The following is a 25105-nucleotide window of genomic DNA, read 5'->3' on the forward strand; positions in this document are numbered from 1 at the left end:
GCCTGGCTTTCCCTGCTTACAGAGATGCATCCCAGGATCTCATAACAAGATAAAACAAAGGACTAAGGGAAAATTTTGCTAGTGCAGAGCTCCTTTAAGTGGCTTGCCATGATCCCCATCATAAAGTCAAGTACAAGAGGCTTGTTGGCAGCATGCCTATGGGAAGCAAGCAAGAGCAAGCCTTAATGCAAAGTATTCCATGAATTCTGAGCTACACTGAAGTCCATAGGCAGCCTGGGATGGACGGCCAGCAATCAGCATAGCCAGATTTCTGTTGGTTACACCAGTGACTATATTAGGTTCCAGAGTTGCTCAGACTATCCATGCTCCTCTTGTGCTGCACTGTTCATCCTGCACTTACATGAGTTGGAGAAACAGTATAGACACAACTGGAAAGGTAGCCTGACCCCTCCCTTGGAAAGTTTACAATCTAATGTTAGGGCCAATTCATACAGTCGAGTGCAACAGCATAGCAAGGAAAACCTCTTTGAAAAGGCTCAGGTAATTCTGGGTCATTTTCCCATGTGTATCTAACAACCAGAGGGTTTGTTGCACAGCATACAGTTCAGGAGGTAACAGAGCCTAGTGCAGAGCTTCTCAGAAAACTGGCCACCAATAGCTTATCTAAGCCCTGACCCTGCAATGGCCTCTGGGAAGGTGCATATGTCAACAGATTAGATGTTTTCAACGCATGGAACATTCAAAGGCTATTGATTAACTTTAAAAATGTCATCTAAATATTTAAGGGCTACATAGTGATTAAATGATGCATCAGGCAGGAACTAAAGTCAAAAGATCGGGGGCAATAATTAACAGAAGGGCCTGGACTGCCTGGAATAGGTAGAGAAGTCAACCATAAGAACTGACATGAAACTGTGGCTAAGTGAGACGGGCCCTGGGAGAGGGTCTGAAGTACTTCATCCCCACATAGAAGCGGGTAGTTGTCTGGTAAGTTAGGTGTACCTGTATGCTGTTTATTTCTTCCTGATACATGCTTCCTCATAATGGCTTTGTTCTGTGCAAATGGCACTTTGCTTTGTAAGAGCTGGCTAGTGACCAGATGAAATTTTCATTGTTGTCCTGGAGACCAGAAAACTGCAGTGCTGAATTAAAGTCAGACCCACTGAGCTAGTTACAGTGAACTGAAAGCATCTTCAGCCTAAGCTTCTGGTCTTGAGGGAGAGACTCACAGGTTCCCATGCTAAGAAAGAGAGGGTGTCTATACACGTGCTCTGAAGTATGGGTGGAGGCATTTTAATTAGAGCGACACCTGGACAGCCACTCTAATTTAAATGCCGCAGCACCATCTGTATTCAGTGTTCTGCATTTCAAAACAGCCATGGGGTGCTTTAACCAAAGCTCATTTGATGAGGTTTAGTTAAAGTGCCCCCGCTACCATTTTGAAATGTGGGGTGCTGAATACATGTGAGACTGCAGCTCGCTGGAGCATTCTAGTTGGACTGCTTAATTGAGTTTGCTCCGACGTGTTCAAATTAGAACATCCTGGAGCACATGTATAGGAATGAGAAGGGCCTGACACCTATAGAGGAGTGCCTTTGAGGAGGCTACAAATGACACAAAGATTCAACTAGATCAGAAACCGCAGTGGCCTGTATCTTGAAAACAAAAAGGCCTGTGCCAGGTTCTGGAACAGATTATACTGAATCATGCGCAGGGCTGAAGCTCAAAAAAGTCCTTCCATAATGCTTCACATTCCTGCCAAATACTTTGTTTTTCAGAAGAATTACTCAATGTAACAGTACTACATGATTTTCAAATTATGTAAATAACTGTGCACCACTGGGACTAACAAGAAACAGCAGCCCTCACTCTCAGGGAGGCAGAGATCTGCTTTTTCCAGAATTTCTCTCTGACCCTTCACCCTCTCAGACTGTTTCCTCCTCTATTCTCCACAAAATCTTAAGAGAAGGTTGGGGTAGCCTCAGTGATGAACTTCTGTGTCTGAAGTATACCTGTGGACACAAATGGGTGGAGCATGCCCAGTCCTGTGTTCCCAGACCAGTTCACATCTCTGCATGGCTGCAGTAATATAGACAAGCAGGGACAGAATTAAGTCTTGGTCTTGTAAATATTTTAATTGCTAGACCCAGACTTTGGGCACCTGGAATTTCATGCTAAAAAACAACCTAACTGACCTAGCTGGAAAGCAACCAACTTTAAAACCAGGGATGCACATGAGGTGACGAGAGTGCAGAAACTTATAGAATTAGAGCTTGGAGTCTGAAAGACCTTTGTACCCTGGAAATACATCAGAGGCTGCTGAAGTCAAGAGATATTTCCCACTGCTGCATGAAGTCTGACCTGTGCCTTAGGCATGGTGTTGCTGCTGTTTCTGCTGTTCTTGCTGCCTGCTGTCACTGGAAAACATGGAGAGAAAAATTTCCCTACACACTTAACTTCTCTCTACCTAACTTGCGGCTGCAGGGTTGATGTGGCAGATAGGAGGACAATACTTTCAATTACTTTGGTTATTTATTTAAGGTGACATCAGCCAGTTACAGGCCTGATTTTTAAGATATTAAGAGCAGGCAAAATTCCACATGAAGTTATGGTAAAGCCCAGAATGGTAGGAACCATCTTTCGTCCAGGATTTACATAGCATTTACCACAGTCCAGATGCGTGACTGGGGCTCCAGTTTGCTGCTACAACACAAATAAATAAAAAGGAGCTACAAGCTGGGTGTGCTCCTCACTTCTGAAAATCAGATGCTCCAAACTGTGTGTAGTGTTTAAAACAGTGTAGTTGCAACAATAGAGTCTACCACTTGTGATGTATTTTGCTAAAGATTTAAGACTTTTGCCGTGACCAGCCCTTGTCTTTTCATACCCTTCCTGAACCCCTCGCTCTAGTCTGATTCATAAGAGCTACTTCATAAGATGTAAGAAAAAGCTAAGTCCTGCATCAAGAATAACTTCACACTTGTTTATTTTCCATTTAAAATGTTCTGAACTTTTCTGCAATGCATTTGATAAAAACAAATCTGAAACTCATACCTTACCCCACCAATAAGACTGTGGAATGGGGATGTGGTCTATGCGTGCTCCTCGGATCCTGGCTCTTGCATAAACTTCAGATGTCAAATCAGGGAAGTTTCTGTTAAGGTCGAGGTTCTGAGCAGTTTGTCGGCCATTAATCCAGCTATTGTAACCAGCTCCCTAATTTACAGTCAAGAAAGAAACTAATGAAACATGCCTAGTACCTCCTGTCATATAATGACTACTCCTGTTTTAATGCTGTTTCATAATGACCAAGGAGAAGTATTAATTCCAAGAAGGCAGCAGAATTTTGGGGAAAGTAAATAGTAAAAATAATACATTTATCTATAGAACAACTTTTATTGTAAAGTTTGCAAAGCTTTGACATGCAGGGAGGGAGATTTTCAGCCATCGTTAATGTGACTCCACGGTGGAGAACAGAAGCTGTTAAAGTGCACCAAGCAACACTGTGGAGTGAGTTGGAGAAGCAATGAAAACTTCTCCATCTAGTTACCACTGTAAAAGAAATTTAAACAGATTGTAATAATTCCAACATAGTTTAGTACAGGGACACACAGCAAGAGGATACAAACTCTTAAAATTCAGGACTTGTTTTCAGACTAATGGCTCTAGTGGTGAAAGTGAGGAGAAAACAATGTAAACATTTTATGGAGCAACATAAAGAGAAGAATAGTTTTCAAAGATCTCCATGAGGTATAAATTGATCTAAGAACTGCTGTCCATTCTCAAAAAGCATAAAAAAATTAACATTTCACAAGATCTGATCCTCTACCCAAAGATGAAATATATATTAAATTACAAGTCTTCATTAAAAAAAAACCCTCAATTTCAGTCATCAAAATGGGATCAATGGGCACCTGTTCCACATTTGATAGGTTTTTTGCATCTATCAAAAGAGGTATAATGGAAAGTTAGTCCAAATGCATTGTTAATCTATTATTCTGGGCAGGAAAGAGCAGCCTACCATGAAGCAAGATGGGCAGATCTTTAAGTCAATTATTGTTAATACTCCCATATCACCCCTTCTCTGTAGGGAACTAATAGCAAGGGCCCCTGACACCATCACTTTTTATTTCAAAACAGTATTTTACCTCTTCTGCAGCAAGATCATACCCATCTGGGTTCAGTGAAGGAAGGAGGTGAATTCTAGTGTGGTTGATCAACATCTGAATCCTGGGGTTCCCAAGGAGATATTCTGAACACAAGTACTGTGCAAGGTATATTAACAGTTCTTTCCCGACAACTTCATTACCATGCATATTGCCAATGTACTTAAATTCAGGCTTAACTGTGAAAAAGTGAAGTAATTAGATGATTTGTTTTAAACTGAGCACATCTGGATGGTTTCCAAAGATCGAGTAACACTAACTAATGAATCAGAGTTTTATTTACAGTAATTTAACATGCAAATTCTAGTAAACATCATGTCAATCCCATTTCCATTATCCTTCATTTCAAAGTAGTTCAGCAGCATATTAAGTATATTTCCTTTGTACAATAATGCAAACAATTGTTTCAGGATTCACAAATGTTACAATCACTACACTCAGTTTTCTCTCCTTTCATTATTACTTTTAAACTCATAAATGTCTACAGGGAGGACCACAAACAGAACTAGCACAGCATAATTGGAAAGAAATGAATAATTGTCTATGACATTAGTCAGTACCCTAGGTTTTCAAGCCATCAAATCACCACAGATTCTGACAACTGGACAGCCAGTATATAATGTGATAGTCCTGATTCTCTATTAAATAATTCTAATGATTAGAACAGGCAAAGGGCAAATATGGCTATAAATGATACTCCAGGAAATCCAGAGGCTGATTTAAATACTCTTATATGTCAGAACAGCTTCGGAGTTCCCCTCAATTGTGCTTTTTATTCCGTGGCTCCTTATATGTCATGGTGGAGGAAGCCATGGTGCAATTATGTTCAGAGCACCACAAAGAGATTGAAGCATAACTAGGAATTGGGTTCTATTTGTTGAAGTATGATGTCAATCATAAAACATTTTAAGAACAATAAAGAACAAGTGGAGAGGATCTGGAAGTAAGTAACAATAGTGATAAAGGGTTTGGAATGCAAACTGTATAAGAAAAAGCTAAAGGACAAAATTCCTAACTGTGAGACAAGTACAATAATGCACAAGGCTGCCTAATGAAGTTGTGGAATTACCCTCAATGGAGTTTTCAAGAAAAAGCTGGATAGGCATTTATCTAGGATGGCTTAGGAATAGGGTATCTACCTGCATCAGTGCAAAAGGTCGGACTAAATAACCCCAGAGTTCCCTTTGAATCCTATGATTTTATATTTCTATCATCCATAGATGTATAAAAAAGAAGTCATATGACCTGTGTTAAGCAGAGGGTCAGATGAGATGATCACAATGGCTCTTTTCATCAGTAATGCAGTTAATCTTTCAGTCATTTAAAACATGAAAGAAATATGCCATATCTCAACTCATATAGTTAGCTCTCTTATATCCAGCTGTATGATTCAAATGATACCTTATGAAAAGAATCTCTTCTCACTCAGACTCTTTCCTTAGATAATCACACCAATACTGTTATTACTCACGTAATTCATGGTGTCCAGGTTTGGTTGAAAACTCAATCACAAAAAGATCTTTCCCTTCAAAGCTACGGCCAATGCTGTAGGTTCTTGCAATGTGGGAACATTTGGAAGCAGTCCTCTTCAAAATGCTCACCATTTGGGAATACGAATGGTGGGTGAATTGAATAAATGTTGTAGGCAGCCCTGCCAGGGGATCTTCCTCAGCAACTTCTAGCTCCCCTGAAGAGAATCATTTTAACCCCAAATAAGTCCAAAAACAATGTGCTCAGGGGCTGAGAGGTTATAGGAAGAGGGGTAGGGGGTGGCATCAAGTTACAATGGATGAACACTTAATGTTTTTTCACAAAATGTAAGTGTCCAATAACAGAACTATAAATCTTGTAGATGAATCTTAAACAAACCCTTAGAGATGAACAAGAGCCTCCTTTGGCCTATTCCCATCCTGGAATGAACCAGCACAGGGCTGTCCAACTTCTAGGCAGCTAGGGCCCACACGCCATGCAGGCTGCAGTTGCAAGGGCTGCACAAAGCATGGGTTGCAGACTGAGGGCTGCTGAACACACAATACCTGCCACATGCACAGTGTGGGCAGCCTGACTCCCCCACCCCCATCACACATGACATATGGGTAGGCCTGTTGGCCATGCACGTACCCCAGCTTCCCCCTCCCCTCCTGGTGCTGCATGGGCAGCCCAACAACCTTCCTCCCCTGTACCCTTCCCACAGCACAGGCACTTTGGCTTTCCACTGCCAACCCCCTCCTCTCCCAGCCACATGTCTACTGCAGTACAGGAAGCCCAGGTCCCTCCCCTACCATGCATGCACCTCAGGCACTCCAGCCCCTCCCTCTGTGCTCCCCTGCCTCCAGGAGCAGAGGATGCAGGAGGCAGAAGCCAGAGGACAGCAAGGGAGGCCAAAGAACTTCCTGTAATAGCACAATGACAGATATTTTGCTGTGAATGTCACCAATTAAAATGTGGCATTGAAAATCATGGGAATACTTTAAACATATAGATTGTTCCTTTAAATCTTATGGATCAAATTAATTCTTGCTGGAACTGAACTGACTTTAGTTACCTGATTTATATACTTCTATAACCAAAGACCTTCAGGATTTACAAACTCAGTTAATAATTAATGAGCTGTTTGGACTGCTGTTTTTCCTGTTGTATGTTATGATGTGCTTGCACAGCTTTGGTTCTTACCTCGAAGCTTTGCCAGTGGATCAAAACATCCTTCTTCTTCACCAGCGAAGAATCGGTCACAGTCTAAGAAATATGGCCAAGCCATGTCTATTGCATCAAATGCAGGAAGGCAGCTTTTTTTCAGCTTTTCACAGATGTGCCTGCAGGGTTTTATAATTTTGTCTTTTTCACACTGTGGTGCCAATATTGAACAGCCCAGGAGTCTCAGATCAGGATTACATTCTCCCTGAAGTAAGTTGTGTATCACGCTTATGAGAACATATTCAGAGCTATACTCAACTGCTTGTCTAGCCTTCTGATCCAGTAAATTAGGATACATTGTTTTGCTGTAGGGAACATCATTGCAAGTGCCCACAGTGATGTCCACACATTTTGCTATGAAAAGAATGATAAGATGAACATGTGAAAAATATCTTGCTCAGTAGTCACACTGACTCGAACAGAGCTGGTCAGATAATACAAAACAAGTAATAGGATCAGTGACTAGGGACGTACTTAATTCGTGCTTTTGTGGATTTTGTTGATGAAATCCGTGAAGTCAACAAAAATAAATTAATAAATAAAAGTGCTGGCTCCCCAGTGGGAGCCAACAGCTCTTGCTTCTGGAAAGGGAAGGTACTAGTTGGTAATGTGGCATGACAGACAGCAGACAAGATGGTGGCTGCCCCTCGTCTCTCTTCTCCATGCCAGGGCCTCTCCGCCAATCAGCACTGAGGGGCAAGGCTGCTTTGAAATGCATGCCAAATTGGTTGCATGTACTGTGAGGAGCCACAAAAAACCTTTGTCTCACCACGATTTAAGTAGGCCCCTATCAATGACTTTCATTTTACATATGAAACAAAACGATGAAACAGGCAACTCATAATATTATCAAAAGCATTCATTATTTGAAATTATTTATCAACTCATTCTAGCAAATGATTCTGAGTATAGAGCTTCACTGCAAGTGGACCCAGTTCAGATTGCAAATTCTATTTCAATTTTTAATGGTCCCAAGGTTCCCTGATTGGAGGAACATAACTTGTAAAATTAAATTCAAAATCTGAACAAAATCAGAAGAGTAGCTTTCTGGGCACCACAGTGGGCACTCCAGGAGCCTGTCTGCCTGAAGACTCTCCGACTATGCTGAAAACCCTATATAGTGTGGGAACAAGGAAAAGAGGTGGAATTTGAAATCAGTTTACAGTTAGAGCTGAACCAAAGGTGATTTATATCACATCAGGATGATACAAGCTAGCCCTAGGACAATGGAGCTCAAAAGATAGTTAACATCATAACTTCTGGAGGATCAGGACCAAAGTGGATCATTTAAAAATATTAACAAGTAGAAAGGTTTTCACAATATTCAACCAGCTCAAAAAAAAACAAAAAACCAAAAGGAAGATAAGAGTAGTTATTTATGGTAAAGTTATTGGATACTACTGTAAAATATTGGGAAAATTTGATGTGCAGGTTTGGGTCTCACATTCTGTGCTGACCTCTTAGTTTGGGCCTGGATGGTATCACAGTAATGGCAGCAAACTGTTTCAGTGGGAGACAGAGACTATCTCCCACTCTTGTCTGTTACTTCATTAGGACCAATGAATGAAACAGCGTTGGTAGGGTCCAAGATAATTTTCTCCAACCAAAGAGAACAACTATAAATAGTTAAGGTCTGAGAGTCCCTGGAGAGAAAGAGAGAAGCTATACTGTACCTTTTTGTTCAGTTTGGCATTGTCCTGCAAATAAACAAGATAAATAAAGATTAACCTCAAAGGGCAAGGCAGAAGGATTATTTATATCTCTGTTATTTTTGTCCATATTACATCTCAAATATTTTGCTTTGGGATTAAATACTTTTTCTTTACATTTATTCTTAAGGACCACTATTAAGAAATAATCAGTAAACAGGAAAAATGATCAGTTATCAGGCTTTATTACCCAAGAAAAACACAGTGGAGCATTACTCTAAGACTTACAGTGAAGGAAGAAAATATGTCCTTTATGATGCCCACTTCCCCCTCAAAATAAAATAAAATAAAATAAAATCTAAAAAAACCTTGTGAGCTTTCTCATGTTCCACAGAATTCACTGCAATTTCCCCTTTAATGAATTTGGTCACTAGTGTTAAGAGTATCCACACAATCTAATGTATGAATTTACTCTATTTTCTCACATACCACACACTCTGGAATGAGACACAAACCTTGTTTGGGACACTAGAATGAAGAAAAAAAGGATTTTTTTCCAGTCATGGCTGAATGTTGGCCACATGGAGCAGAGGCAGAGTCTTCTCTTCAGCATCCCTGTTCTAACAAGCCCATGTCCTTGCAAACTCCACAGCTTAAGCTTTAACCTCACCATAGCTGCTGCTGAATTGGCGGCAGCTTTTGGCTGCTCAGCCCTAAGTTACTGACACTTTAATAGCAACTATGAAAGGGTTAAAATTGTAGCTGCCGTGTTGAAGACTTGACTCAACCCCTCCCTCCATGCTGTCAGCAAGGAGAGAAGGGAGAGGAGCAACAAGACATTAGTCCCCGTGTTTCTGTTCTGACACAGAAAATCAGCTACCCTTCTTAAAGCATGAACCCCAATTGCGAAGGACTAATTTTGGAGGAAAAGGTATGTCTGTGGTATAAGAGTAAGCAAGTATCACCCCCCGCCCCAACTGTAGAAACTGAGGGCTAAATCCACAAAGGGCCTTGCCACACTTCGCATCACAACGCCTAACTTTAAATGGTTAACCTCCCTTTCTGAGTGGAAACCACATCTTTGAGACAAGCACCTAACAAGAGCTAAGTACCTCAGAATGAGATTCATAGCCAACAGACTGAGCAGGTAGCCACCTACAAGACCCCAAAAAGAAATACATCAAAATGAATTTCTGAGCAAGTAGCCACCTAAGATAGCCCAAGAAGAAACCATGCAGGTGTGGTCATGTCTTATATCCAACACTTTTTTAGGGCTTAACACCTAACTCTGGGCTGCAGAAGAGCTCCCGAGTTATGGAGAGATGACTTAGGAGAAATTAAGTGCGGGTCCTATTCAGAACAACTTGTAGTTAAATTGTTAGGGATCACTCTTGGGAAATGTGAATGTGTACTGAGGAGGGCAGAAAACTAGGATGTTGCTATAACATCTGAGTAAAAAGGTGTGTAAGAAAGTGTAGGGGTGCTCCTCTTCCAGCTATTTTTTTCTTTAATGGAGAGAACAAATGCTCCATTTTTAGAAAGGTCAATTTAGGGTATGTCTACACGACAGTCATAGCAGATACTATGTTGTAGAACAGAATACACTAAGCTAGCTTTAAACTAGCTGTCTGGAGAGCAGTAACAGTACTTTAGTCCAGGGGTTGTCAACTGGAGGTACGTGTACCCCCAGGGGTACATGGGAAGGCCCTAGGGGATGCACACAGGCAGGCAGGGCTGGAGTGCTGCCACCTCCCAGGAGCAGGGCCAGGGGGTGAGGGGGAGGTGGGGTGCAGGGAGGGCAGCGGTGCCCCTCTGTGGGCCGCACAGGTGCCAGCTGGATGGCGGGGCTCAAATGTGGCAGTCACCACCACCACCCCACACTGCCTCTGCTCTGCAACTGGCCACATGCTTGCCCCCACCCCACACTCCACATCCAGCCGCACGCTATTCCTCTGCTGCATGTCCGGCCGCCAGGGGTATACTTATTAAAAAAGGTTGAAGACCCCTGGTATAGTCAGAACACCACTAATTTCACTGGTTCTTAGTTTGCCTGTCTGAGCAGCAGAGTAAATTAGCCCACAATGATGTCCTTGCTGCCATGGATAGACTAGTATCTGAACTAGCTTGGGTATCTCTATATGGCACTACATTGTTCTGGGTAGACACATACCCAGGGACATAGGTGTCTCCATTTCAACTAAATGCCACTAAAGACCACTAAGTGCTTTGCATACCTGGACTCGAGCTTCTATCACAGGGGTAGGCAACCTCCACTGAAGGTGCCAGAGCATAGCACACAAAGGCATTTTTCTTGGCATGTGCACCTCAGAGCAGACAGCAGGTAAGGAGTTGGGGTTGCACTGCCACAACAAGGATAAGGCCCTTCATGGCTCCCCCACCATCCACTCCTGGCATGCAGATATCTTGTTGAGGTTGCAAGTGTTTTTGGCACTCTGCCCAAAAATGTTGACCCCTGTTCTAATAAATCTGTCAGGGTCACCATAAAGGCTACACTTAATCTCTGTCTCTTGCTTCCTGAAGCAGTGAAGAATTTAGATTTTTTAAAAACATTCTACTATCTCCAGCTCCCTAATCTACTTTCTCATTGGCACCCTATCATACAGGCCTATTCATAAATTCATCAATCTCCATCTTCAAAACTAGTTAGGGCTTTTTCCTCAATCAGTCATAATGGATTCAGAACTTAGTCCTCTGATGGTTAAGATCTTTCATCTAGCTTGCAGCATAAATGTATTCATAGCCAGGTCATAACCATTTTGTTCTTTGGCTAACATTAAAGCTTTAGCTTAACGCTCTCTTCTTCCTCCCCCAGTGCATACTTCTTCACCGCACCAATTTATTTATAGAGAACAATCATTTCTCTTTTCAGCCTTTAGTTTGCAAGCTAAATAAACCAAGCACTTTTATTCTCAGGGAACCAGACTCAATGACCCATGAGATCCCCTTTGCTTCCATATCCAATATTTCTATGTTTATATCCCTGGCAACTAAGGCAAAATGATGCTACTAAAATACGTATCATACTGTTTTCTTCAGTGCCCTGTTGCATTAAACTATTTTGTACAAGCCACGTAAACAGCAAAGGTTATCCTTTTCTTGAGGCACAATATAGATCTAGCTATGTAGCCATCCCTAATTACTCTCAGTAGGTAGCTGGGAGGTAGCTCCTTACTCAGTGAACTACCTTTGGTGTTTGTTCTCATAAAACAGATTGATTATGTTCTGCATCTATTAAGAAAATTCTGAATAACTAGTCCCAATATGTTTGTAAAACAGTTGTCATCTGCATGTATTTTTTTGCATTCATTAATGAATGTATTGCTCTTTGGAAAATGAAACCAAGTCATTACAATGAAAACAAAATTAGCCCTCAATTTGATCTTGGAAAGAATAACTTAATGGGAAATGAGTCTGGTTATATACCCTGAATAAGCATCAATTAACAGTACTCTGAAAAAAACTTTTAGGGCTCTGTGATATTAGACACATTTAATCGTTGACACGAGCAAAATGTGGTAAAGGGTAATCTTGTGATAACATTTTAGTATATGTTAGTCATATAGACTTCTTTTCTGCCTTGATGTGTAACGCTAATCACAATAAGCAATACTTAGTGCCACTATCGTGCCTTCCATCGGAAGACTTCAGCATGCTTTCATTACTCAGCCACACAATTCTCACTGTAGGGTAGTTATTGTTAACTCTATTTATGGATGAAGCCACAGGAAGACCTATGCCCTGGGTACTTTTTTAAAAGATCTCCAGTTCTGCATGCAGTTCTACACATGGAGACAAATACAGTTAATTTTCTAGAAGGTAGGATGGAAAGGAACATGCTGGTGATCAAAAAATAACTTACTAAGAAATGTACCAGCAATTACTTTTGTTCACAAAATAGGAAACCACTTTTGAAACCCAAGTGGTAGGAGCCTGTCTACATTTCCCAGATGGATTCAATGGATTCTAACAATAGTTATTATCAAGAAACCCTTCTGTTTCAGGTTTGAGGCTGAGACAAAATCATTTTCAGCACATTTTTGTTCAGGAAAGGAGAATGTGGCGCCCACTCTAGCCCACCACAGGGCTATTTATGAGTGTAGGTGAGGTGTCTGACTTATACAGGTTCATACAAAGGCTCCAGCCAGCTGCCCTGCCTGCTGGTCTTGGATTGAAAGCACAAGCCTCCCTTTTGTTTTTCTTTTGAGCAACAAATTAACTAAAAGAAACACTTCAGCATACACTAGTATTTTCCATACTCTTTTTAATTATTGACAAAGAATCTTACACTCAGGGTGCATCTACATGAGATGTGTTAACGCTCATTAACCTAATTTACTGCACTGTACGGGCATATGTCTACACATGTACTTACTGCACAGTAAAAATGGTTAATCATGGCAAATGCAGATATTAAATGTAGCTGAGATTACTTAATATGCAGTAATGCATGTGTAGACATGACCTGGCACTAAGTTTAGTTCTGGGTCTCCCTTGCCATTATGGGGCTGGCCTGAGCTGAGCTCCAGGGCTTGTGACTAACCATCCATCCTGCCCCTATCACCAGCCCCTGCTCCAACTCTCTGCTGGCCCACCCACACTCCCCTGGCCCTGGGTTCCACCCCCTACAGCATGCAGACAAGCAGGACACAGTTCACAATTTTACTGAGCAGCCCATGTCCCCTCAGCTGGGTGGGCACAGGTCATTGACACCCCAAGGAAGGTGTCAATGCTGGCAGCCTTGTCCTCCTCAGCACTGCGGGGCTGGAACATGTAGTGCTGCCCAGGTAGCCCTGCACGTAGCAACAAAGTTTGTGGGGCAGCCCAGGCTTGCCCCCAGCAGTGTTGTAGCTCAGGGTCCCAAACCAGGAGTGCAGGCATGCTCATGGCACCAGCAGGATCAGCAGCAGCAGGGTGTAGTGGCTCAGGCACCCTTCAGCCTGCATAAACAGCTTATCACACAGTGTCCGGGGCACAGACAGCAGGGGCACATTCGGACTGCAGTGGCATCATGGAGGAAGCCAGCCCCTGGATGCCACTCCAGAGAGGCCCCCTGTGGGGAGGGTGGGGGCACAGCCAGCTCCTTGCCCCAGGTGTCTGCGAACTACATGCATCCCAAGCCTGGGCGCCCTGGGCTGGGTAGCAGTGCAGCAGAGCAGTTGGCCTGCAATAGGAGAGGGGCAAGGGAGAGGGGTGTGGAGCTGTGGCAACAGGTGCTGCCAGCAGCCTGGCCTGTCCCATCCTGGGAAGCGGGTAGGGGAGGCAGGCTGCCTGCAGCCAGCACACAGCACCAGCCCCAGGTGAGCAGGTAGGGATGGGGGGCCAGGCCTGCCCAGTCAACTTACCTTAATCCCTGGGTGCCCAGGCACAGCCGATCCCTGATCTGAGGCTGGGCAGTGAATGGCCCCTGGTGCAGAGTATCTTATATCTTAAATGTTGCAAACTCACACAAAAAGCTTGTGTCTCTTGCTTCTGCAGGGCCAACATCTAGACATGGGGCAGATCCCATCAGCCCCAGTGGGGATGCAGGCCCTGGGTCACTATCACCCAGTGCTGGAGCTGTCTGAATGCACAATGGACTGGATCCTTCTGCTCCACCAGCTGGTGATGGCATCATAGGAGTGGGAGGTGCAGGTACAGGCACAGGAGGTAAGGGCACAGGTCTGGCAGGCAGAAGATATCACCCAGGAGACTGCCTGGGAGGAGGTGAGGGACTAGGTACAGCAGGACCACTGGGAGCTAATGGAGACCCTGGAGTGGGAGCCCATGGAGCTGCTCTGGCAGTAGGTCGCCATCCAGGCCCTGACAGTGGAGGCAGAGGCACCAACTGCTAGGTCCTGGACACCCTCCTGGTCCTGGCAGTCATAGACATGCCCCACACTGCCTGTCCCCCACCCGTGGCCCCACAGGGCCCCTGAATCCCACCTGCCACCCTGCAGCAGGCCCCCACTGGGGCCTCAGAGGAGGTCTTCCAGTGCCTCCTGACAGCCAACCCCCCTGGCCTGGCCCCCACCCCAGACTTGCCGCCACCTGCCTGGGGCCAGCCCTGCCACTTTCCCCTGCAGCACATGACTGAGGACCCAGCTGTGCCAACAAGGATGCTGGGGCTTCACTGGGGCAGCTGAAGGGGAAGCCACCTGCCCTCAGAGAGTGCCATCCCATGTGGCCGCAGCAGGAGGCTGCTACCTGCTGGCATTGCCATGGCCCTTGGATCCATGGGGGAACAGCTTGAAGCTGGGTTGCTGGGCAGCTTCCCCTGGGTTGCTGTGTAGCATGTGTAGATGTACCCACTGTGTGATATGTGGTGGCATAAAACAAATCATAGTGGAGATTCAGGAGTTTGCTTGCTCAGCTGGAGGAACAGGTATTCTACAGGTATCGTCTGGAAACAGGTAGAGAAAACCAATGGAAAAATTTAGCAAGCTGAAACCAACTACAATGCTATTTTTCCTTTCCTCACTGACCATCCAAGAAGAAGCAGACATGCTAGATCTAGCAGATACCTCATTCCTGACTTCCTGGCCAAAAGGAAAGTTGGCATTATGGCAGTTACTAGAGAGCAATGGGAAAATTCAGTGAATCATATTCAGTAACTGAATTTTTAGAAGGACTGGACAGCTTTGAATGTAGCATTATATGAAATTATACATGCTATAAGAAGGGCAAACAACATATGAGTTGATCATCTACAACAGGGATGGCCAACATGTGGCACAGGAAGCCTCTATAGTCGATCATGGAGAGGACAGGCATCATAGCTGTGGATAGGTCAGGGAGCAGAAAACAGAGAAGCAGATTGGGCAGAAAGCACAGGGTAGGGAGGAAAAAGATGAGCAACAGATCAGGCAGAGAAGGAAACTGGAGTGGCACTCTGGGAAGGTGTGAGGCTAAGTTGTGGCAAACCTACCAAAAAGGTTGGGGCCCCACTGATCTACAGAACTGAGTGACACGTCTCTCCCTCACTTCACACAGTACTGAACGTTTACCGGATACCTTATGCATTAATGTTGAGCATTTTTCCTTTCTCTGAAACACTGCATATCAAACACTGTTCTGGAGGACACTGGAGCACAGAAGGACTTCCAATAATATTATCTTCTATGAATATTACTATGGCATATTTTCATTAAATGGAACAATTTAACAGCTTGATTAGAATTATTAGTGAAGAAAAAAAATGACTCAAGAAAATATATTCATTTTTAAATAACAATTTCAAATTCTACACTCTTACATGGATGCAATCCACATATCTAATTAGGTCACTTGAATCAATGTACAGTGGCTGCCAAATATAACTGTTCAGCAGAAAATGGATAGAGTTCAGTTGGTGACTTGGGGTTTGGTACATTTTTTGTCTTTTGGTTTTTTTGCTGATGATGTGAGTCATATGCTGTAAGTAAGAGTAACAGAGGGCAGAACTGTGTCCTAAATGTGTAAGTCTGATGATGTAGTGATCGGGAAATGTTTTCCTAATTCCAACATTTGCACATGTTTCAATGGATGTGGCTCAGCCAGGTACTTGAAAATAATCAGGGATCCACTTTGCATATCCAAATCATCCCTGCCTGCGAGACAGCCAGCAGACAGCTCCCTGAGAGCAGTTCCACAGAATTGCTGTTGCTCGCTCTCCTCTCCGGAGAGAGGTTTATGGTCTCTGAATGCTACAGAGTCCAAGGAACTGTAAGGAAATCACATGGGTCCTCTTGATACATAGAGATGACATGACCAATGGTGCAATGCTCCCCCTATTGCATTCTTCCTTGGCAGGTACATAGAGACATTTGGGAAGGTTATGGGAAGGTTAAATCACATTAAAAATGTCCACTTGGTCTAACTGAGTTCATGCAGGGGCAGACCTTACACTTAGATCCCTAGTTAGGTGTGTCTAATCGGAGACTGTTAGATCAGTCTAAAAATGGCTGACCTGATCTAAGTTAAGAGTACTTCTGGGGTAATCTAATTTAGGTCCCAGTGCAGCCCTGGGCCTGGGAAAGCCCAGCTGCTGGCGCCAGCCCTGGGGCAGCACTTTCCCTACCCTGCCCCCGCCCCCCCCAGTTGTCACTGGTTTATTTTTAGCCCCTGGCCCCTCCCTGAGATGGACACCCCCCCCCCCGCAGACCAGCTAGCACCCCCTCCCCCCTCCTGCCAAACCACCCTGCAAGCCACTCCTATTGTCAGTGTTTGCTAGTGCCAGGAGCCAAGGAAGTCAATCTGGGTGCAGGGAGGGGCAGGCAGGATCGAGGGGTTGGTTGCGGGGTGGTTAATTTGGGAGTGGGAAGGTGGAAGGTCTAAAAATAGCCTTTGGTCCTGCGGGCTGGAAGAGACAGCCTCCACATCCTCCCAAGCCCCCTTCAGACCCCACTAGCCCTGCCCTGCATCTCCTTCAGAGCCTGCTTTCCTCCCCAGTCCGCCCAAGCCCCTCCCCACCCCCCACACTGGCATCCTCTATTTCAATTTACCTTAGAGTGGGTGGCCATTTTAATTCAATCTCACCTCCCTGTAATGTGTCCAAATGTCTGTACGTACCTAATGAGGCTCCAACTTTACTGGCCACAAGAGAACAACCAACTTCTTGCCTTTTTTAGGAGGCTATGTAGTGGCATGTGACGATACATAAAACAGATATAGATGCCATACCCCCAAAATAAACCTTCTGTAACCCTGTCCCTGTCCACACCACACAGACCAAATGCCTTATTATTTAGCAGAAACCTCCATGGGTTCAGTGGAGAAAAATGAATTCTGCAGAGATATCACCCCCTTTCAGGTAGACTTCTTGTCTATTCTACAAACAAAACTAGTGGATACAAAGAGCCCTTTTTCATCCAGATCATTCATGCCCCTTATGTGTTGTATTTAATGCTACCTTGGCTACTGTACTGGAGGTACAATACAGCTTGGGGCAGCATAACTTGTATTTAAAAATGTGGAGAAAATCACATTTTAAGAGGAGAAAAAATGCTTCTAGCTTTCTGAGCACTCCCTACAATGTGTCCTTCTGTTTTTAATCTGCAAAAACAAACTTGAAGATCTAGAATGCAGCACATACATATTCTACTGCCAAGCTTAAATATTTTTCCATGGATGATTCAGTATTGAAAGAATCAGGCTGCTGTGATTAACTCTCACTGAGCCAATGAGCCTCTATAGATATTTACTCTGTCATGGTTTGGCATCTAGCAAATTTCACATACAGTTTACCTAAAGGCAGCAGTCAAATCAGTGGGAGTTTTGTGTGCATAAGGGATACAGGACTGACCAAAAAGATTTTGCTAAACCTGAAATATATAAGTACTTCTGTGAGACCTAAGTCGTGGCTATGTTATGATTGACAAAATGAATCAGATTAGATCATTAGTGCTGTGAAAACTCACACAGGCACTTCTTGGTTCACTGAGTATCTTTGAAAGTATGAGATAAAAGGGCTGGGCTTTCTTTGGTAGAAACTGCTATTCATTTTTAGAGGTTTTATAGATAAATCACCCGCTTTTTGGAATCTATGCAAAGCGTTTCCATTTCCATGGATATTAGCATTATTAGTTTGCTACGCTACATAATTAATGAAGTCTGCTTTCACTCTGAAAATCTGCCTTGGAAGTCTATATACAGTAAAGCTGCTATGAGCAGTATTATAAAAAAAGTAAGTACTAAAGAAGGTAATAATACTTTGCAAAAAAGAACACTGGAGGTTAGAACAGCAGCTGGAAATGAGTAGCTTGCCTGTTGTTCTGCTCATGGCCACTCCACAAGACAAGGAACTGAGGACACAGTTAAGGTTGGGGTGTTCCTATGACCGCCAGACTAATTCTGACCTACAGAGCTATGTCATCTTGTCATGGCTCAACACAACTGTAGAAATTTGGAAGCAGGGGGCAGGGACAGGATCTCACATATGGTGGTGGGGGATCAATGGCAATGGTCCCAGGGCCACAGCAATTAACGCTGCCACCACTTCTCTGTTGCCAATTTTCCAGACCCATTGGGAGCCCCATGGGCCGGATCACGCTGGTGCACAGGATCCAGTGCACAGGGTCAGGGAAGCTCAAGCTCAGGGGTTTGATCTGAGGCTGGATCTGGGTTGGCACCAGGCCCCTACACAGCTCATGCAGGCATGCAGGTTCCAGGGAGGGTGCGGCGGGTGAAAGATCAGGCTTGTTGCTTTTCTTGGGTGGAGAATGCTTTCCCAGACTGCTGTCAGGCTGCCTGCAGGGCTTCTTGCAGAGCCCCTGAGCCATACAGAGCCAGATGCTTTGCCCTGTGGCTGTAGGGGCAGCAAACTAAAATTCCTTGAAGGAGTTTTAGTTTGCTGTGCCCCAAGTCATTTAAGGTGCATTACCAAATTTCCTACAGCCGCTGAAATTAATGAGCAATATGCCGCTGAGGTGTGCAAACACTGACACCATTAAAGCAGTGTAAAAGCATTTAGACTGCTTTAAAGTGTTGCGCGCACACTCCTCTCGTTTCATCTACAAAGATCCTTGGGTATGAGCAAAAGAGAAATTGGTCAGTTTGGGAGGAAACTGGTATTAAAGTAACAGATGGGGTCTGAGGATTACATCTTCTTAGGACCTAGATAAGAGGGTTTAGCAGTGTAGAAGTCTGCTAGCTCAATGAGCCTGGGAGCAGTTTGCTGGCTTGCAGGGGCTACAGCTGAGCCACAGGCAGCTAGGAGGAATTGCAGGCTGCCTAAGAGGACTGGGCCAGATGAGGAAGATATTTAGCTTGCCACAGGAAGCTAGAAGGTCCCAGGGAAGGGAGCTAGAGGGGGTGAGAGGAATATTGAGAGTTGAGAGCTGAGGAAAGGCTCAAGAGAGACCTCCCAGGGAGTGGGGAGTAAGGAGTTAAGAGCTGAAAGTGATAGCAGAGAGCTGAGAGGGAGAGACCTAGTGAGTCAGCTCATGGTGGAGTCAGAGGATCACACCAGGAGCACTTCTCTCTCAGAGGAGCATGAGTGTAGCAGATAAACTGAGTGAGCCTTTCTTGTTGCTGAAGGGACCAGAAGGAAAAAGGAGAGATCAGGCACGTAGCTGCAGAGTCACGCCTGAGGACTCTCTTCAGATCTGGGAGAAGGCCCCGTGCTGTTTAGGCAGGGCTGGACACAGGCATGGGCGAACTGGGCCGCTGCCCAGGGCCCAGACAGAAAGGGGTCCCAAAAATGATAATGTTTTAATTCTTATTATTATTATCTCTGGTGAAAGGGGGCCTGAGGTCCAGGCCTCAGGGCATAAAAGTTTGTCCACGGCCACCAGGAGTCTAGGTATGGTGCTGTATTTAAGAATTTTGTTTATGCATTGAGTTTGATTATATTGACTCCTGCTGGAAGGGAACTTGCCCTAGAGGAATAAAGACAGTGGCATAAAGACTATAAATGAATACAGCAAGACTTGTTTGAGCTGATTCCCCAACCCACTACAGATGTCGTTACTAGAGAGGTTGGCCTTGAGACTAAAATGCTATTCAGGAGATATTGGTTTATGCCCTGGCTCTGTCAGATTCATTGTATATTCTTGGGCAAGTCATTGTGTATTCCTCTTGGCCTATTATGCTGTATTTTTCTACTCCCGAGCTATGTCTATTTTTCCTATTAAAGATTAAGTTTTCAAGGCAGGGACTGGCTGTGTCCATATAGTACAATGGGACTCTTCTGTACCTACAGTACTTTCTTTCATTCCAGTCTGCGAGCTCAGGAATGAGAACAGAGCCATACAAAACACTGCCATTTATTCCGTTTCTAAGGTCTATATGCAAAGTGTTCAGTCACAACTCCTTGGTTTGTATTTACAGATCTGACGATGATGCCAAGGTGGTCATCCATCCAAACAGCAGTCAAGCTCAGCTCATAGGAAGCTAAGCAAGCGGATTCAGTTAAGCACAGCCATATACGACTGCATCACTCTAATAAAAAGACACAAAAAGGCTCAACTGTATTAATAATATAGTAGCTGTTCCCCTACTATTTTCATTATTTTATAGAAGTGAGAGACATTGTAATGTAGCAAATGGCCATCGTGGGGACAACAGAAGTGTGACCAAATCTCATTGTATATTTATATATTAAAAGACACAGAGAATCTCAACCAAAGCCCTACATTCCCCAAACTTTGGTATAGTATAGATGGAAATTCCATGTTCCTAACTATACATCTGTCCCCCAGGCCTTTTGCTTTTTCTGTCCATGCAAAGAAGAAAAAAAATAACTCATTTGAAGAACAGAGTTACACCACTCTAGGAAGAATCAAGACCTTCATAGTGGGCACAGCTACTATAAATTTCCCAATTCCAATTTTCTACAATTTTTTTAAAGGAAAGATGGTTTCTAAAGTCAAGATCTAGATGAACTTTGTACTCTGGAACCCATTTCTTAATTTCTTAAGCACCACTTAAATATTCTAGAAAAGGTTTTGCTTCTGGTTTTAATACATGCATAATTAAAAAATACCTGACTCAACTTTGCATGAAAGACTCAGAATTAAAAATTGGTCGTTTAAAAATTTTAAACCGTAGAAATTATGTATTGTACATAAACAATTTCAGTAGACACAGAAACATTTGGAAATTAAAAATTCACTATAACCCTAGCTTCCTCATGTGTGGTAATTTTTTTCTATTCCCATTCTCTTTGCTAAATATGGACCATAATGTGCACTGTTTATATTAATTAATCTATACCATATGTTATATAGGATGTCCAATGCCTGGTTATTATTCACATTGGAATATTAGGTCAAATTCTTCTCTCAGTTACAGTGTCATATATCCAAAATAGCTCGTATATGTTAATGAAGAAGCTCCAGATATATGTTTGTAACAAAGAGCAGGATGTGGGTTAACAACTTTGGAATTTCTTGGTTTTTTTGCATACCTTTGATTTCAGAAACTCACTGTGATACTAATATAATTTTGACATGGTTTTTGTATGTGTAAAAACAAACAGCAATGGGAAAGTACTCTCAGAAATATATGTATTAGATAAAACAATAGTCATGGGTATGTTCAGACACAGATATACAGTCTTTCCAATGCTCCCAGAAGCCCAGGGCTTTCACCATTGTTAAAAATAAAAAAAATCTGCAAAAAAAAAAAATCATAAGAACAGGAGAAAAGTCACAACAAAGTGAGTTATGTCCTTTGTTTCAAACTGTTGGATTCTACCTTAATAAGAAATTGTCCACAGGATAGAGTTTCTTCCAAAAAAAAGATTTACTTTGAAGAGGATTGTAGTTTAATTTGGCGTTTCATTTCTTAGAGCATAACCTTAATATGGAGTTAAAGGAGATTTCTTTGAAAGCCAACAGCAAGTAAGCGCTTAAGTGTTTTTTATGCTACTCTTCCTATTGTTGAGCTGCCCATAGACTTTTACATCAAAGATTTTGGTAATTAGCCTGTAACACAATTCTGCCCTTAAGCCACTAGGTGGCACCACAGGCAGCTTCAGAATTACCCTTTACATTTTCTTCAAACTCACTGCAAAAAAGATTTTCTCCCCACATAAAAAAAATATATATATTATTCCTCAGCACTAGATCTAGATGCTTGGAAAAACAAGGTGATTTGCTATAATAAAAGTACAGTTTCCACCCCTCCCATCTCACCCTAAACATTTAGGATGAGATTTTTCCTAAATGTAAGTCTTTGGCCATTTCCCAGTGAAGTCGGTGATGAAACTCCCATGGACTTCAGTAGGACCAGAGTTTGACTCATGCTGAGCGCAGCAGAATGCAAGTAACCAGTAAATGTTTTTTCTTCATTATTTTGCTGCCTTAGGCTTATTGTCATGTGATTCCAGAATGCCTCTGCTTTGTTTAGACTTTTACTGGTGATAAAGTAGTGTGTTGCTGTTAGCACTGAAATACATCATTAAACTAGAGAGTCATTCATAATGCTTCAGTAAACAGGCTTTGTGCAGGCCATGGGATCCACACCCTCAACTTGCTACACAGTTCTTGGAGTGGATTACAGTAATAATCCTCTTCTACAGCACATTGCATCAGGAGACCTGAAAGCATTTTCCAAAGGAAATCATAGCTGTATTATAATCCCCATTTTCCAAGTGAGAAAACTGAGGAACAGTAGGGTAAAGCCCAGCAACAGAACTAGAAATAATACCCATGTCGGTATAATCTCCAGACGGTGCTTTCTATACTCAACTATGCCATCTCCCCATTAACAGATGCGACTCCTTCATAATCCCTCCATGGGAAATTGAAGCCATCTGAGAAGGAACCTTTTCCCTCTATGCACTGTATTACCTGGTCCAAGGTCAATTCCAAATCCAGATTTCCCACATGTGGAATGTGGTAATCCGCCCTACCTGCCCACTCATGGGAAGTGTTTGACAGCACTAATGTTACCAGTTGTATTTTATCTTAATTGCACATGCCCATACAAGTCAATAATAGCACTCTGAGTGAATGTAATTGGTATAGTATAAAGCCCTACAAAGAAACAGCATATTGCAACCTACATAGTCCTTTCCTGTTACCAATTCAAAATAGTCTGATACTTTCCCTTTGGGCAGCATTATCCAAAAATAAAGTCTCTTAAGTCTGTGGTAGACCTCACTTTGATGTTCGTGGGAATTATGCTTCCAGATTATGTGCAGTACATGCCCTGTGAATTCTACTGGATGCTATTTTAACCTCCAAATGACATGTATTGGTTATATTTAGAAAACTGAAATTATAGATCAACTTTAAGGGTAACATTTAGGTCAACTTCAGGTTAACTTCTCTCTTCATCCAAACACATTCCTACATACATGAATGCGGGCCCCTGGCAGCTAGGGGGGCACGGCGACCACCCGCAGGCAGAGGTGGCAGCAGTGGTGGGGGCGTGGTGGCAGCCAGCAGGGAGCTCCCCCAGGGGGCTGTGGCAGTGTCAACAACGAGGGGGTGGGGGTCAACCAGTGGAGATAGGTGACCGCTCACAGATGCCACCGGCAGTGCTGGCGGCAAGGACAGAGGAGTGGTGAGTGGCGACCACCCACAGGTGCCACCAGCAGCATCAGCAGCTGTTCTCTCAGGGGGTGCACTGCCAATCTCTGGGGGTGCATGTGCACTCATGTGTACCCACTACGTATCACCCATGCCTACATATGAAATAAATGTTGTCTGATTCTTTTGCTTTTGAATCCACTGAGTAAAACTGCCTTCTCCCTTCCATTAAGTTTTCTCTGATGCAATTATGTTGGCTACTCCAGAGCTACTCTGAATTTACAAGTAAATGAGACCAGAATTAAGTTCACTTTATAAAAGGCACTGAGTACTTTAAGAGGCTCATTATGTTTATTTCAGAACTGTTCAGATCCAAAAGTAAATTTAATCACTGAAATCTAAAATTGGAACTCATTTTAACAGAAGTATCCTCTACAAATCTGATCTTTATTCTGTCTAGTCAAGCAATTCATAAAAATTGTATATACATGCCATTTGTACCAGGCCAACATGAAATCTAAAGCCACCCTGTACACTTAGATATAAGGCTTTTACATACTTTGGACTTCACAAAATTTACCTAAAAAATGAGAGAGAAATTTTCTTAAGCAGAAAAGCACAAGGCCAGAAGTTCATTCTTCAGCAAACTGACCACCACATTCCTAGCAGGAAAGGCGAGAGACTGGAAGAAACTCCTGCATTCCCCAAAATAGGAATGAGAGGACCCTACCACTTTGTAACTTTGTAAACACTTTAGCAAAGAGACCTCCACACATACCATACAGAGTGGCAAGGGGGAAATACTTTACACTCACTGGCATCATCTTTTTGTCCCTCTCCTACCAACCAACATACTTGTCTTTCTTCCAGTTCATACCTTCTAAACATAAACCCATTATCATCTTTGCCAGTTTCTACACTCTCCCAAGGTCTCAGCTGACCCCTGAGCCGTATTTCTGCTTGTCTCCGGAGGCAGAGTTGAGGGGAAGAAATGAAAGAGAAAGGGGTCTTTTTTTTTCTTTTTCAGTCTTACCTAAGGTTTCCTGGCCGGTTTCACAGCGTGGGGCAGGCTCAGTGACCTTAGCCAGGGCACCAAGAAACAGCAGGATGTGGAGAAGCATGCTGGAGCCCCTTTGTGTGCAGTAAGCACAGTGATGTGGCACTGGCTGCTGGAAGAGTTTCTCCACTTTGAGCTTTAACACAGCTCAGTCTCTCCAGGCTGCAAAGGAAATTAGTGTACTGCATGTGCATGCCCACTTTTTACAGGATATACGGTCCGGGAGTCATATTACAGTTAGCATTTGTGCTTGGAAAGCAAAAGATTTTAAGACAGAAGAGGGGGAGAAACTCCTCCCCCTGTTGTCCTGTTTAGCCTGGTTTTTAATTTTGTTAAAACTTGTGGGGAGGCTCCCACAGCAGTTTGCTGCCTGCTCCTAGACTTAACAGTCAAGCATATTTGCTCTTTGTGCTTTACAGAGCCCAAGGGAAATGAGAACTTCCTTAAAGCGTGTCTCACATTATAGCTGGATTAAACTGACACTAACTGCCTTGGGAAAGCACAAAGAAAACCAGAGAGAAAAGAGACAATTGAAAGCTGCCTTGCATCTTCCTTCAAGAAAACGATATTTCGTACACTAAACTCATTACAAATTTCAGCTAGAATTAGACAGTGCAGAGCCCT

The 25105-nt window shown here is 43.3% G+C and overlaps 1 protein-coding gene and 1 long non-coding RNA gene across 2 annotated transcripts in view; one reads left to right on the forward strand and one right to left on the reverse strand.

Moving 5' to 3' along the window:
* Nucleotides 1–24658, reverse strand: part of CPZ (carboxypeptidase Z) — a 68491-nt gene extending 43833 nt beyond the window's left edge. The window contains exons 1-6 of the mRNA XM_006264209.4: nucleotides 24458–24658; nucleotides 8495–8518; nucleotides 6801–7175; nucleotides 5599–5814; nucleotides 4110–4306; nucleotides 3016–3177 (exon numbers count right to left, since the gene is read on the reverse strand). Coding sequence (XP_006264271.1) covers nucleotides 3016–3177; nucleotides 4110–4306; nucleotides 5599–5814; nucleotides 6801–7175; nucleotides 8495–8518; nucleotides 24458–24545 — 1062 coding nt within the window. The 5' untranslated portion in view covers nucleotides 24546–24658. The remainder of the gene's footprint in view (nucleotides 1–3015; nucleotides 3178–4109; nucleotides 4307–5598; nucleotides 5815–6800; nucleotides 7176–8494; nucleotides 8519–24457) is intronic.
* Nucleotides 860–21069, forward strand: LOC109281068 (uncharacterized). Its single transcript, XR_002087597.2, has 3 exons — nucleotides 860–948; nucleotides 13967–14137; nucleotides 20276–21069. It is a non-coding gene; the product is annotated as an uncharacterized LOC109281068 (long non-coding RNA).
* Nucleotides 24659–25105: the final 447 nt, after the last annotated feature.

The sequence above is a fragment of the Alligator mississippiensis genome, chromosome 2 (genome assembly GCF_030867095.1).
Source record: "Alligator mississippiensis isolate rAllMis1 chromosome 2, rAllMis1, whole genome shotgun sequence".
Classification (NCBI taxonomy): domain Eukaryota; kingdom Metazoa; phylum Chordata; order Crocodylia; family Alligatoridae; genus Alligator; species Alligator mississippiensis.